This window comes from Salvelinus sp. IW2-2015, linkage group LG32 (assembly GCF_002910315.2).
Source record: "Salvelinus sp. IW2-2015 linkage group LG32, ASM291031v2, whole genome shotgun sequence".
In the NCBI taxonomy this organism is placed as follows: Eukaryota; Metazoa; Chordata; class Actinopteri; order Salmoniformes; family Salmonidae; genus Salvelinus; species Salvelinus sp. IW2-2015.
The window spans coordinates 12,545,494-12,561,076 of NC_036871.1; the positions used below are offsets into that span (position 1 = coordinate 12,545,494).

Here is a 15,583-nt window from a genome sequence, read left to right on the forward strand (position 1 = left end):
TTGTCTGGCAGCGAATCAGTTCATTCWGCCTCATTTACTGMCTTTMAAAAAAACATAGCTGATATGGCTGACTTGCTGAAACAAATGTGGTTCCTACTGACAATTGAGATGTACAAASTATGGCATAAGGGTTAAGGGTTACAAAATAGGTGTTAATGCATGCACTCAATAGGACATTTGGTTGATGTGGCACGAAGGCATTGCTACAGGGAAGATGGTTTAACAAGTTTGCATTCTTTGCAAAAAAAAATCACAATATTCAGATCCTGTTATCAGTGATTGAAGTCTCTCTCTCTCCCTCTGTATGTTAGATCACAGCCATAGAGTCGGTGTTGTTTCTGCTTCAGTATGTGTCAGAGGACCTGGACAACAGGGAGAAGATCATCGTAATGGGAGACTGCTGTTACCTCAATCCTCTGGTGCGCAGGACCTTCCGCTTCCTGGGTACGTGTTTCGGCAGTAACCTACCTCCATACCACTTGCCGAATGCTCACTGTCACCATGCAGAATGGCTGCCCTAGTKCATGACGTGGTAGCAAGGACCTTCGTTGCAGTATAACGTCAAAGGTCTGCACTCAAAATAAGACAAAGATTGTTGGTATACAGTAAGTGGTGTACAGGAAATGTCTGACTCAAAATGAGAAGTGATGATGAGTGATGTTTACCTATATTTAATGCAGCTAGTAAAGTACAACGTAGCAACATTTTCTAAGCTATCATTAGTGTCAACAAAGTTAAACCTACCCACATATGCCTAGGTCTGGCTGCAGTCAAGATGGTGAATGGAATGTTTGTCATTGCTGTGTGCTTGCTTGAAGCAATGCTCTGTGGTGTTTACCCTTGCTGTAAGAAAATACCATTTACAAAAGCCCTAAAGAAATGAAGTGGAGCGGAATTGATTGGATAAAAGCTGTTTGAATATCTGTAATATAGTCAGTGCAATTTCTTTTAACAGTGACTGTGAGACTGTGTTTTGGCCAGTGACAGCTTATAGGACAGGAAGTCCAACGCTAGTGTAATCAAATCAAATCAAATGTTATTGGTCACATATACATATTTAGCAGATGTTATTGCAGTCGTAGTGAAATGCTGGTGTTCCTAGCTCCAACAGTGCAGTAGTATCTAACAATTCACAACAATGCGCACAAATCTAAAAGTAAAAGAATGGAATTAAGAAATATATAAATATTAGGACGAGCAATGTCGGAGTGGCATTGACTAAAATACAGTAGAATAGAATACAGTATATACATGTGAAATGAGTAAAGCAGTATGTAAACATTATTAAAGTGGCCAGTGATTCCATGTATATGTACATAGGGCAGCAGCCTCTAAGGTGCAGGGTTGAGTAACCGGGTGGTACCTGGCTAGTGATAGCTATTTAACAGTCTGATGGCCTTGAGATAGAAGCTGTTTTTCAGTCTCTCGGTCCCAGCTTTGATGCACCTGTACTGACCTCACCTTCTGGATGATAGCGGGTTGAACAGGCCGTGGCTCGGGTGGTTGATGTCCTTGATTATCTTTTTGGACTTTCTGTGACATTGGGTGCTGTAGGTGTCCTGGAGTGCAGGTAGTGTGCCCCATGGTGCGTTGGGCAGACCACACCACCCACTGGAGGGCCCTGCGGTAGCGAGCGGTGCAGTTGCCATACCAGGCTGTGATACAGCCTGACAGAATGCTTTCAATTGTGCATATGTAAAAGTTTGCGAGGGTCTTAGGGGCCAAGCCGAATTTCTTCAGCCTCCTGTAAGGTTGCAATATTAAATCCCTGAGCTTACAAGGTAAAAATCTGTCGTTCTGCCCCTGAACAAGGCAGTTAACCCACCTAGGCCGTCATTGAAAATAAGAATGTGTTCTTAACTGACTTGCCTAGTTAAATAAAGGTGTTAAAAAAAACTATTTTTTATTTATTTAAATTCGGCAAAATCGGCGTCCAAAAATACMGATTTTCGATTGTTATGAAAACTTGAAATCGGCCCTAATTAATCGKCCATTCCGATTAATCGGTCGACCTCTAGTACCTTTAACTGCTCTCCCAAGGCACTTGCCTTAGGAAGCCTTTCAAAGGGAGAGATACATAATCATTCATAAACAGCCGTATATAGAATTCAGATACATTAGATTATGCAGTGTCCCCACAAGGTGACTAGGTACCTTCTAAAGTTAACAATCCCAGAGCCCCTCTCTTGTAATCATTGTCAGTTTGACCTGTTGCATTGACATACAAACAGTCCCTGGGACATAAACTATGTTGKGGAGAGAAAAATGTGCAGTTTACAGCTAATTACCTGTAATTCTACATATTTTTCCATGGGACGTAGAGAAAATGTTGTAGTTTTAAAGAAAGTTTGCTGCAATTGTAACCATTCTGTCAAATGTGCAGTTTCACAGCAAATGTCCTGTATTACACATTTTGCCATAGGGTGGAGAGAAATGCTTGTCATTTTTAAAATGATATCTGAGTGAGAGTGACTAACAAAATCGACTATGATTACTTCAAGTTTAGATAGCTGGGTAAATTAATTTACCAATCCCAAAATTTGGCTGACATGGGCTAATTGAGTGACTGCCAGTGACTGACATAACAATAGAAAAACTGCTGATACACAACCAAACTTCTAAATTGCACTTTGTGTATTCTACTATTCTAACTCTCAACAATAAGTTGAGACCGCCACTGATGCCGCATTCACATGCTAGTCGGAACTAGGAAACTCTGAAATGTCTTATTTGGTAATTTGTTGAACACGACACGTGATTAACTACAAGTTAGACATTTCAGAGTTTCCTAGTTCTGACTAGCACGTGAATGCGGTATCAGTTCCCTAAAAAAACTTTTCTGCCACAAGTTGCCCATCCCTGGTCTAATCAGAAACTGCAGTCAGGCCTTTAACAATTTTCTATTCTCTGGAGGATTTCAAGCTGAAGGAAGACATTCAAGGTGAAGGACTCTCGTCTAGACAAAGATAATCATATACTCATCATTAGTCTATGACTCATTTAACACAACACAGTGGTTGGAGACCACCCTGTCTCTTCACTTCCTCACCTCTAACCTTTGTTGATCTCTCTCTCTCTCTCTCTCTCTCTCTCTCTCTCTCTCTCTCTCTCTGATTCCTATCTCTCTCTCTGATTCCCATCTCTCTCTGATTCCCATCTCTCTCCAGGTGTGTATGCGTTCGGACTGTTCTCCACAGACATCTTTGTAAACGCAGGCCAGGTTGTGACAGGAAACCTGTCCCCTCACTTCTTGACGGTGTGTAAGCCCAACTACACGGCCCTGGGCTGCATGCAGACCGCCCGCTTCGTCGACCAAAAGGGGGTGTGCACGGGAAACGAGGACGACATCATGCGCGCCCGCAAATCCTTCCCCTCCAAAGAGGCGGCACTCAGTCTCTACGCCGCACTCTACACAGCGGTAAGTGTAGTACACTATTTGTAGAAGTTACTATTACGTATTATTTATTTATTACTATCACGTATTTGTTTCTTTGTTGGTGGGCTATTAGGGATGCAGGATGATATTACCACAGTTGGCTATTATACAGTACATACGGTGAAGTGGGGGATCTCATGCTAACTATGCATATCTGATCCTGTCGACTACGCCAAATGTACTACTAAGGACAGTTTGAAGATGATCTACGCCACTTTGTTTAAAAGGCCTATTATACATAGTTCATTTCTATTGGTGGTCCTTCCTACTTCAGAAGTTTGATGTTGACTCTGCCCATATCTCTTTAAAATTTGAGAATAGAGAATCTTCCCTGATCTGCTCAAAGCGAGGTTGTTGCTATCAAATCCTAAATGGAATTTCTGCTTATTTGAGAATGTTAATGATTGCCCATTAATTTCATGTTTTTGAGACTGAGCTTAGATTCATTGTAAAGTTTTTGGCTTTACTTCTTTGAACAGCCAAATTATGTTAAATGTGTACAACAGACAATTTTACAATATCCTTGTGGTAACCATCAGTTTCGTTCAGATTTAGAACCGAATTGCATCCAGGTTTTCAGAAAAGTAKGCCCATGGCTTTTCACCCCGAGCCTATATTGTGCTGCTGCTGTGCTATTGAATGAAACRGTTGGATCTAGACTGAGCAGAATGCTTTGCTCTGCTCAGAATGCGGCTCCGTTGATATTTTGGAGGGTTGCTGCTGTTGTTTTTGGTGTCTATGCTGTTGAGCACCTTGATCAAATTAGTTCTTATTGAAGAATTTCCACTCTGAAGACGGTGCTCCAAAATCACCGCCCCATCCTATTCTGTGCTCCCTCATTTCCAATTTCAGCTCAAGTGGCCCGCCCTCTAAGATTGGATGTCTCTGTTTTTCTCTAAGCGACTGATTGTATGTGAAGCCTGAGGGTAGAGGCTAGACACAGCAGTTTGGGGACRTGCTTATCATGAACACTCATCCAGCATTAGAATGTTTAGAAGACAGTATTTATATTTGCGCAATCATTTCAAATGTTTTGTTTGAATTATTTATTGTTGCCAGAGGGAGGGGTACATTATTCAAATTGCTTTCTGGTTAATACTGTAGGCTATGTCTCTGGGTCTCAAGGCTGCTCTGTGCCTACCAGCTAGCGCTTAGCGGTAATTGCTGCCTCTTGCTCTTCAGCCTTATTGGACGTTGTCTCTCAGAATCAGACATAGACTAGGCTGCATAACCCTTGTCTCTCCTTCATGCTTGTCGCTAGAGGGGTGAGGGACTGGAGGTGAGTTGGAAGAGCAGAAACAATGTCCTCTCCAAACGTTACTAGAGCAAATGTTTCATCTCCACTTCATTGAAACTGCAAATTAATTGAAAGTTTACATATATACTGAACGAAAATATAAATGCAACATGTAAAGTGTTGGTCCCATGTTTCATGAGCTGAAATAAAAGATCCCAGAAAATGTCCATACGCACAAAAAGCTTATTTCTCTCAAATTTGTACACAAATTTGTTTACGTCCCTGTTAGTGAGCATTTCTCCTTTTCCAAGATAATCTATCAACCTGACAGGTGTGGCATTTCAAGAATCTGATTAACCTCTCTGGGATATGTGGGACGCTAGCGTCCCAACTGGCCAACATCCAGTGAAAATGCAGAGCGCCAAATTCAAATAAATTACTATAAAAATTTAACTTTGATGAAATCACACATTCAATACACCAAATTAAAGCTACACTTGTTGTGAATCCAGCCAACGTGTCAGATTTCAAAAATGCTTTACGGCGAAAGCAAACGGTGCTATTATCTGAGRATAGCACCCAAGCAAACAAACACAGACCATCATATTTCAACCCTCCAGGCGCGACACAAAACGCAGAAATAAAGATATAATTCATGCCTTACCTTTGACGAGCTTCTTCTGTTGGCACTCCAATATGTCCCATAAACATCACAAATGGTCCTTATGTTCGATTAATTCCGTTGATATATATCCAAAATGTCCATTTATTTGGCGAGATCCAGAAAAACACCGGTTCCAACTTGCACAACGTGACTACAAAATATCTCAGAAGTTACCTGTAAGCTTTGTCCAAACATTTCAAACTACTTTTGTAATACAACTTTAGGTATTTTTTTACGTGAATAATAGATAAAATTGAAGACGGGATGATCTGTGTTCAATACCGGAGGAAAACAAAGTATAGCGAGCCTCTGTTTAACGCGCCTCTAACAAAGAGTACACTTCCCTCTAGCCTCATTCTGAACAGTGTTACTTCTTCATTTCTCAAAGGAAAAACCTCAACCAATTTCTAAAGACTGTTGACATCCAGTGGAAGCGATAGGAACTGCAAGAAGGTCCCATACAAGTACAGCCCCATAGACAGCAGAGACACCAGGTCCCAAATGTTTTGTCTTTCATATGAAACGACTGGAAATCGAACACCCAACCTTCCAATCTGATGTACTGAGTACGGATACTATGCTTCTCGGAGTCATGGCTGAACAAGGACATGGATAATATACATCTAGCTAGTTTTTCTACGCATCGGCAGGACAGATTGGCAGATTCCGATAAGATCAKGGGGGTGATGTGTGTCTCTTTATTAACAACAGCTGGTGCACGACCTCTAACATTAAGGAAGTCTCAAGGTTTCAAAAGGGTTCCAAAAGGGTTCTTTGGCTGTCCCCATAGGAGAAGCCTTTTTTGGTTCCAGGTAGAACCCTGTGGGGAAAAGGTTTTACATGGAACATAATAGGGTTCTACCTGGAACCAAAAAGCATTATTCAAATGGCTTTAACATTAAAGTTAAATATATGTTAATATACGGCTGTTTATTAAAGCATTAACCCTTTTAGGTTCTACATAGCAGCTTTTTTYCCCAAGAGTGTAGAACACCTCATTATAAGCTCTAGACCAGGGTTATTCAAAGCTTGCCCTACGAGGTCCGGAGCCTGTGGAACTGGCTTCGAGGTTCAGTGTTGACTTTGAGGGCTGTAGACCACACTATTCACCAAGAGAGTTTTCAACTGTATTTTCCGTAGCTGTCTATTTACCATCACAAACCGATGCTGGCTCTAAGACCGCATTCACCGAGCTGTATAGTGTCATAAGCAAAACCGAAAATGGTCATCCCGAGGCGGCACTGCTAGTGTCCGGTGATTTTAATGCAGGAAAACTGAAATCCGTTTTACCTCATTTCTACCAGCATGTCACCTGTGCAACTAGAGGAAATCAACTCTGGATCACCTTTACTCCACACCCAGAGACACACACCAAGCTCCCCCGCCCTCCATTTGGCAAATCTGACCATAACTATATCCTCCTGATTCCTGCTGACAAGCAAAAACTCAAATCACGCTCTCTGTAGCCGATGTGAGTAAGATATTTAAACAGGTTAACATTCACAAGTATATAGAGCTTGTGCTTACCAGTTRGCAAGTGTCCTCACTGACATTTTCAACCTCTCTCTGACACGTCTGTAATATCTACATTTTTCAAGCAAACCAGCATAGGCCCTGTGCCTAAGAACGGCAAAGTAACATGTCTAAATGACTACCGCCTCTGTAGCCATGTAATGCTTTGAAAGGCTGGTCATGGCTCACATCAACAGCATAATCCCAGACACCCTGGACAAAAGCATAATCCCAGACACCCACTCCAGTTCGCATACTACCCCAACAGATCCACAGATGATGCAATCTCTATTTCATTCCACACTGCCCTTTACCACCTGGACAAAAGGAACACCTACGTGAGAATGCTGTTCATTGACTACAGCCCAGCGTTCAACACCATAGTTCCCTCCAAACTCATCACTAAGCTAAGGACCCTGGGACTGAACACCTCCCTCTGCAAATGGATCCTGGATTTCCTGATGGACCTCCACCAGGTGGTGAGTTTAGGCAACAACACATCCGCCATACTGACCCTCAACATGTGGGCCCCTCAGGGGTGCGTGCTGAGTCCCCTCCTGTACGCCCTGTTCACACACGACTGCGTGGCCGCGCACGACCMCAACAGTATACTTAAGTCTGCCAACGATGCGCCGGTGGTAGGTCGGATCACCGATGACGATGAGAAAGACTATAGGGAGTAGGTCAAAAACCTGGCAGTGTGGTGCCAGGACAACAACCTCTCCCTCAACCTCGGCAAGACAAAGGAGATAATCGTGGACTACAGGAAACGGAAGCCCGAACAGGCCCCCCATTCATATCAACAGGGCAATAGTGGAGCGGGTGTCCACATCAACTAAGGACCTATCATGGTCCAAGCGCACCAACACAGTCGTGAAGAGGGCATGAAAACGCCTCTTCCCCCTCAGGAGGCTGAAAAGATTTGGCATGGGCCCTCAGATCCTCTATGTTCTACAGCTGCACCATTGAAAGCACTTTGACTGGCTGCATCACTGCTTCGTATGGCAACTGCTCGGCATCCGACCGTAAGGCGCTACAGAGTGTAGTGCATACGACCCAGTACATCACTGGGGCCGAACTCCCTGCCATCCAGGACCTCTATACCAGGCGACCAGGCGGTGTCAGAGGAAGGCCTAACATTTCTCAAAGACTCCAGCCTACCCAAGCCATTTGGAATTTACATTGACTCCCTTTATTATGTATTTATTTATCTTGCACTGACTCCCTGGCGCTGGCTCTATGCACTCACTAGACTCTACCCACACACACACATACTACACTGACACTCACTCACACACACACGCTCACACGCTCACACATAAACACACACACAGACTCACACATAGACACACTTTCACTTACACTGCTGCTACTCTGTTTATTCTGTATTCTGATTGCCTAGTCACTTTTACCCCTACCCACATGAATTACCTCAACTACCTCGTACCCCTGCACATTGACTCAGTACTGGTACTCCTTGTATATAGCCTCGTTCTTGTTTTTATTGTGTTACTATTTCCTTTTTTATTTAGCAAATATTCATCTGACTTTTTAACTGCATTGTTGGGAATGGGCTCATAAGTAAGTGTTTCTCTGTAACATCTACACCTGTTGTATTCGGCGCATGTGACCAATAAAATTAGATTTGATGTGTGTCTCCCTGCTGCAGATGTACATCACGTTAACAGTGAAGGCCAAGGGGACCAAGCTGGCCAAGCCTGTCCTATCTCTGGGTCTCATATGTTTGGCGTTTCTCACGGGCATCAACAGGGTGGTGGAGTACCGCAACCACTGGTGTGACGTCATCGCCGGATTCATCATCGGAGGGGCCATAGCAGTCTTCATGGTGAGGGATCTCAACATCTTTATACTACAGCCTTCTTTTAAAGATAGAGAGATCGTTTCTTTGAACGTGTTTGTTACGCATTGTTTGGTTCTTATTTTTCAGAGTAAATAAMTCAYGGACACTAGATACGCTTTAATCAAGTTTAATTCTTCCCAAAGGTTCTGTACAGCTGTATTCAGACAGCAAAACATTTCTCTCCTTCACAGTTATATACATCCCACTTAAGACACACCTCCTTTTCTCCAATCCTTACATCTTATGGTTCAACAGAAAGAGGGTAAAGAGGGTAACAGGATACCAAACCCTTATTACTCCACAGATATCCATCTGTCTTCCCTATATCAACAGTTGCTCTCCTCTCGTCCGCCCAACACATTCCAAAGCCTTCTGGCTTTCTACAGAGAACCATTAACTTCTGACATAAAACCGGGTCTCTTTCACTCTTTCTATTCAAGGCTTCTTCTCTATCATTTATTTAATATCTCAATGTTCAAAGTTTAGCCGATTCCAACAGTCCTTCCTCTTGAACAATAGCGTCCTAATGTTCAATTTACATAAACTTCGAAATTACTTATAAATGGATAAACCATGATATTAAAACAAGAATTTACACAAAAACAAATACAAATGATTATAAAACATGAATTACACAATCTAACAAATGGAACAAACAATGAACAACATTCACCTTGAGGTTTACAAAGTAAGAGACTTATGGCCTCTGTACTATGATCACACAATTTTATTCCCATCTATCATCACATTCCAGCTGAATCTGCTATCTTGTTATATGTCAGATGGAGCGGCTTTGGTATCTCCACTTCCCCCTTCTGGTTCATAAGAGAGTAAGAACACAAGACTTGGAAAACAACAAAAAGACACACAAAACATAACAGTATTAACAATGTGATAAGCTATGCATAATTATATATACATGAAAACCGGAGTCTTGAGACCCTGACAATTCCCACTCTCTCTTCACCTGACTCTATGCCTCCCGGATACTTTCCTGCTGAGTTCCACAAAAATGAAAGCTCTAAAAAGCTTCCTCATGCTTACACCCAGTCTTCCCCTTTCGGCCCCAGGTTCCGAGAGGTGTTCCCAAGTCATGTCATTTTCACTTTGTTCCCCATCTCCTCCATTTCACCTGATAGGCACGTCACCTGATATGCAAGTGCGTATCTCTAATCAACATTACATCCTCTTGAGGTAACTCAGCACTGTATATGCTTTCACATCAATGCCATCAACATTTTGTTCAGAGTACAATGACCCCTCTATCCTCTATCATATGATGCATTAACCAAAAAAGCAGCTAACCCCAACTATGATGTTTATAGTTCCCAGACCCAACCCATCTGTATGTCTTACAGTGGATTCTAGTCGGTCTCACTCCGCTTCCTCTGTCATGGTGTTTCACTCACCCATTATGCAGCTGGACCTCACTTCATGTGAGAAGTMTGCACCCCCCAAGGAGAGACATGACGATCTTTACCACTGCAGGTACTGTATGGAGTAGTGTGTGTCCCAAACCWACGCTGTCCCAACACCCCCGCCTGGTGTCTCTTGATGTACACTCAGTCTCCAGAATTCAGCCCGTGCCCTTGGTTATCTCTGCTTTCACCTGAGGATAACACACTGCAACACATGGGTCATTTCCTGACAACATAATTTGTGATATTTAACCGCATCCCCTGTCCTCCCATCGGTCCCCCAGTTACCAGTTACCAATCCATGTGACATAAGTCATCATAAACTGATATCCCAACAATGCTACTTAGTAACCACTGCTACTTCCAACATGACCCATGACTATAGTCTCACAATAACCCTCATTTGCTCAGTAGTCCAATTCCATGCTATCAATATAGCATCCTTCGCTACTAATACTGCTCCTTCAGTTACTGTCCCTACAGCTCCTTCAGTTACTGTCCCTACAGCTCCTTCAGTTACTGTCCCTACAGCTCCTTCAGTTACTGTCCCTACAGCTCCTTCAAGTTACTGTCCCTACAGCTCCTTCAGTTACTGTCCCTACAGCTCCTTCTACGTGTCCCTACAGCTCCTTCAGTTCTGTCCCTACCGCTCCTTCAGTTACTGTCCCTACAGCTCCTCAGTTACTGTCCCTACAGCTTCCTTCAGTTACTGTCCCTACAGCTCCTTCAGTTACTGTCCCTACAGCTCCTTCAGTTACTGTCCCTACAGCTCCTTCAGTTACTGTCCCTACAGCTCCTTCTGTTACTGTCCCTACAGCTCCTTCAGTTACGTGCCCTACAGCTCTTCAGTTACGCTGTCCTACAGCTCCTTCAGTTACTGTCCCTACAGCTCCTTCGTTACTGTCCTACAGCTCCTTCAGTTACTGTCCCTACAGCTCCTTCAGTTACTGTCCCTACAGCTCCTTCAGTTACTGTCCCCTACAGCTCCTTCAGTTACTGTCCCTAAGCTCCTTCGTTACTGTCCCTACAGCTCCTTCAGTTACTGTCCCTACAGCTCCTTCAGTTACTGTCCCTACAGCTCCTTCGGTACTGTCCCTACAGCTCCTTCGTTACTGTCCCTACAGCTCCTTCGGTTACTGTCCCTACAGCTCCTTCAGTTACTGTCCCTACAGCTCCTTCAGTTACTGTCCCTACAGCTCCTTCAGTTACTGTCCCTACAGCGCCTTCTGTTACTGTCCCTACAGCTCCTTCAGTTACTGTCCCCACAGCGCCTCTGCCGTGAGAATRCCTCCTGCATGTAATCTGTCAAATGTTCGCCGGCTGTTAGAAATTGGAGAAAAATGAAAGAGTTGGGAATAATATCCAACCTAACAAAACTCTGAGTCACAGGTGTCCTGAAAGTTTACCATAATGTCTGAAATGCCAACACTATCTCTTCTACTCTTACCATGATCTAGGTAGGTGTAATGTTCAACTAAATCCCCATATTGTGTACAGTTAGCTGCTCTCCCTCTTCTATGAGCTATCTCCTGTAACAATATACAGTCTCTGGGGAATGATACTCCTCTATCATTACATCTAACCCATAACACACTATACTCCTAATGCATTTTCTACAGTTCTAAACATACTACCACCTTCTCAAACCAGTTAGTCAATATACATCATTCCCTCCTCTGGAACAATGAACACGCTCATGTTCCACGAAACCTAAAAACATATTATACAAAGTACATGTTTAATAACTTAGCACAACTCATTGATGCGATGTAACATAACAATTCTGAATACAGGTTAAAAAAATAAAAACGTTAATAGTTGTCCCAAGCTGTCATCCAGTGATTCCCCCAAACAAACCACCTCCCCTCAGGATGAGGGGGTACGTTTCTGGAGACTCTCTCGGCCAAATCAATGTTAGCAGCGTATCCACCCCTCATCGTGCTTGAGCAATTCTGACTCGCTGTATCCCAATCACAACTAAAACATTTTATAAATTATCCAACCCATATTTAGAATGMCTGACTTCAGTGCTGACTTTGAGTCTAGGGCTCATATTCCAGTTTACCAACTTAGCACAGATCATCCCTGTTAGAACATACATTTATAAACAACTTTTTATTGCTGGTCATAACTCTTCTCAATACCGCCCCCCTTTGTCCCTGTTTTCCTGTCTTGATTGGCCTGGTAAAGAAAGATCAGTATCTCAATTCATTTTTAGTCTAAATAGTTAGGGGGCGTATACCCCCACCCCCACCCCCCCTTTCCTTCACCCAGCACTTATCATTCTAGCGTGTCTTCTTCAGATGTCGTTTACAGTTCATTTTCCCAACGTTTACAGTTTACAGTTCATTTTCCCAACGGCACATGTAACTTTTGCCTGTCACATTTCATGGCCCTTGATAATGTCCCGATTTTAATATCCAAGTAGACACCTCCGTTTCTCCCACGTACACAAGTCTCTCACCTGAGCTTGTTCTCTCTCTCYACGCTCACTCCACACGCGCTCTCAGCACCCCGGCCCTGGTTTATGGCTCGGWCTCAGATAGGAGTAGTAAAAGTCACTGTCTCCCATTGCACGCCTTTGTCGCTCTTTCTTCAGCCGGTTAGGGAGGGTTTTGAGGTTTACACACACTGTCTATGGTCAAATTATTCCTACCACGCATTAAGATCTGACGTCACCTTCCATGATGACCTCAAAAAAGCACAGATCAAAACAACAGTTAAGTTCATTACATTTCTGTTTCAGGAAACCAGACAAACATTGACAATATGACGAATTATGACATTAACCTTCTTTTAATACCATCTCTAAGACAAATGTCAAAAAGCATAACATAATGTTACTGCTAAAACCATTTTCTAAATTAGTCCATACTCCCTTATTCTACTGGCGACCTCTAGGAAGAGTTACCAGGTCCTGAAGTTAGCACCCTAACCCCTCGCAGAATTCCCACTCCAGGATCCCAATCTGGTGATATTTGTATCAAAACAAAAACACAACATGAAATCAGCAATACATATATCACAATCCATTTGAAGTAACTGTCATCCCTTATTAACATATATTTTCCTTCCTTATATGCAGCCTGAACACAGTACCACTGTATAGGTACCCAAAGACCAGGACCTCAGGGAACTGGTCATTTTCCCCTTTCAAACAGGTGATTAAACAAAAACATGTTAAATCAAAAATAAACAAATTCGAATAACTAATCAACTTAGACTTACAACTCTTTATAACTCCCTACGGAAATAATAATAATTTCCTTACATAATGGTACAATTTGGATAGAGAACGGTGTTTCTCATGAATTTTATAATGAAATCCCCCTGTTCCGTCAATTTCTAATGAGGTGATCATTTCTAATTAGGATTTTTTTTGTGTACAGGGCTCTACACCATTAAAATGTTTCCTCTCATTTCCTTTCCCTGTCCTTCGGAAACCATTTAAATACCTCTTCAAAACATTTCCATCCTCCTGCAGACCCAATTTTACTGCATTGAAAAGACCCCATCCAGTAAATCCCACAACACGGCGACAGTATCTCCCCACCGAGTCTAACGATTCACTGGTCTCCTTTTCCCCATGATTCTCCATAACCACCACACCACATAAGAAATGAAAAGTTCATTTTAGGTTTGGTAAGCCCTATACCAATTCCTCGTGATCCCCAGTTCATTTTAGGTTAGGTAACCCCTATACTAATTCCTCGTGACCCCTCCACTCTTTCGTCCATTCTAGAATTCCATTCCAGAATAAGACGACATCAAACGTACATTTATTTAAAAATTAAACCACATAAAATGTCTGATTTAAACAAACCCTAAGGCCTTCTGCATTTGCAAGGAGTGTTTGGCCATATCATTTAATTGTTTTACCTTTAGAATCCATTCCCCTGGCATTTCGCCTAGAATCTTCAACCCAAAATACGTTTTCCTGTGGCAAATTTAGCCAATTTGTCATCGTAAGGAATCCGCAATATATACATGTGGTTTTCTAACACTTTCTCTCACCAAGGCAGCCGCCTTAGCCATTCCGTCTGCTTTACGATTCCTTATGGCGATTTTATCTGTACTACTAGAATGAGCTTCACATTTCACCACTGTTAATTTACTGGGTAACTGACATGCTTCTGATAATGCCTCTACCYCCAGACCATTTTTATTGGTGTTCCTGTCGCTGTTAACATGCCCCGTGGTGACCACAATGTACCGAAATCATGAACTACTCCAAATGCATACCACACACAGCATACCCCGTTATGTTACTCTCTTCCCTTCTGTGTTCATTTATCTAGAGCCATCTGTATACAATATTTTTCCCGATTCCAATGCTGTCTCTGGCAAATCAGGCCTAGGTTTTGGAGTAATCTGATCTGGGTCACATGTATGCGATTCACCCTCCCCAWGCAACAGCATTAACGACGCAGGTTTCAAAGCASCAATCTTCTGAAATTGTAGATTTTCCCCATTTAACGTTAACTCCCATTTTGTCCATCTTGCACTAGTAACATGTGCTGTTCACTATGGTTGCTACTGCGTGTGTAACATACAAATCAACTTTTTTACCCATTGTAATGGAAGCCGTGTTATTGAACACAACTTCTGTCGCCTGTACCGCCCTAAGGTAATGTAGCATTCCTCTTGGCCCTCTTAATTTTTGCGTAGCCATCGCGCTACAATGTTTTTCCTGTTCATGAACAACATTTTTTAACAGATMATTTTAGATTTCGCAATCCCAATGCTGGCACTTGACGCAATTGCTTCTTTAACTCGACAAACGCTTCCTCACACTCTTGATTCCACTCTATCCTCTAATGGGGACCCTTCCCCCCTTTCGTCAACTTTGTAAGTGTCTCAGCAATTTCAGAGAATGACGAAATAAAATGTCTAATAAAATTGAAAACTCCTGAAGTTTTCCTGAGCGTGCGAGGAGTGTTTGGTCGTGCCAAAGAACGCATTGTTTCTACCCGATCCCTGGTAATGTGTATCTTGCCCTTAGAAATCAAAACCCCTAAATATGTTACCTCTTGCTTTGTTAGTTGTGCTTTGTCATATGATGCTTTATGACCCTGTTYCRCCAAATTGTCTACCAATGTGTTGCGGTCTCGCACATAAAATGTCTATGAACCACTTATCGATCGAACAGAGACTATACACCGCTAGGTGAAAGTTCCATTCCTTCTACTTTCCGGAGGATTTGTTGTTGCGCTTTTGAAAATGATGCAAACGCTTGCCTATCCTTAAAAGGAACCTAGCCTTCACTCACTTTAGCTTGGCTCTTATATTTTTATCTGGATCTCGCAGAGGAAAAACCTCCACTCGGGACCTATCCTTATGGAACCTACGCTATACCAGATATTTCCGACCGGTCGTTTACACAATGGGCTTACAGAATTAAACCTAGGCTCTCCAGGTCCGTATCCCATAATTAGTTCAGCCAATTCTCATCTCC

The 15,583-nt window shown here is 42.6% G+C and overlaps 1 protein-coding gene across 1 annotated transcript in view; it reads left to right on the forward strand.

Moving 5' to 3' along the window:
• Positions 1 to 15,583, forward strand: part of LOC111956311 (phospholipid phosphatase-related protein type 5-like) — a 71,386-nt gene that overhangs the window by 16,159 nt on the left and 39,644 nt on the right. Inside the window, exons 2-4 of the mRNA XM_023976764.1 lie at positions 312 to 444; positions 3,168 to 3,418; positions 8,519 to 8,695. Of these exons, the coding sequence (XP_023832532.1) occupies positions 312 to 444; positions 3,168 to 3,418; positions 8,519 to 8,695 (561 nt within the window). The remainder of the gene's footprint in view (positions 1 to 311; positions 445 to 3,167; positions 3,419 to 8,518; positions 8,696 to 15,583) is intronic.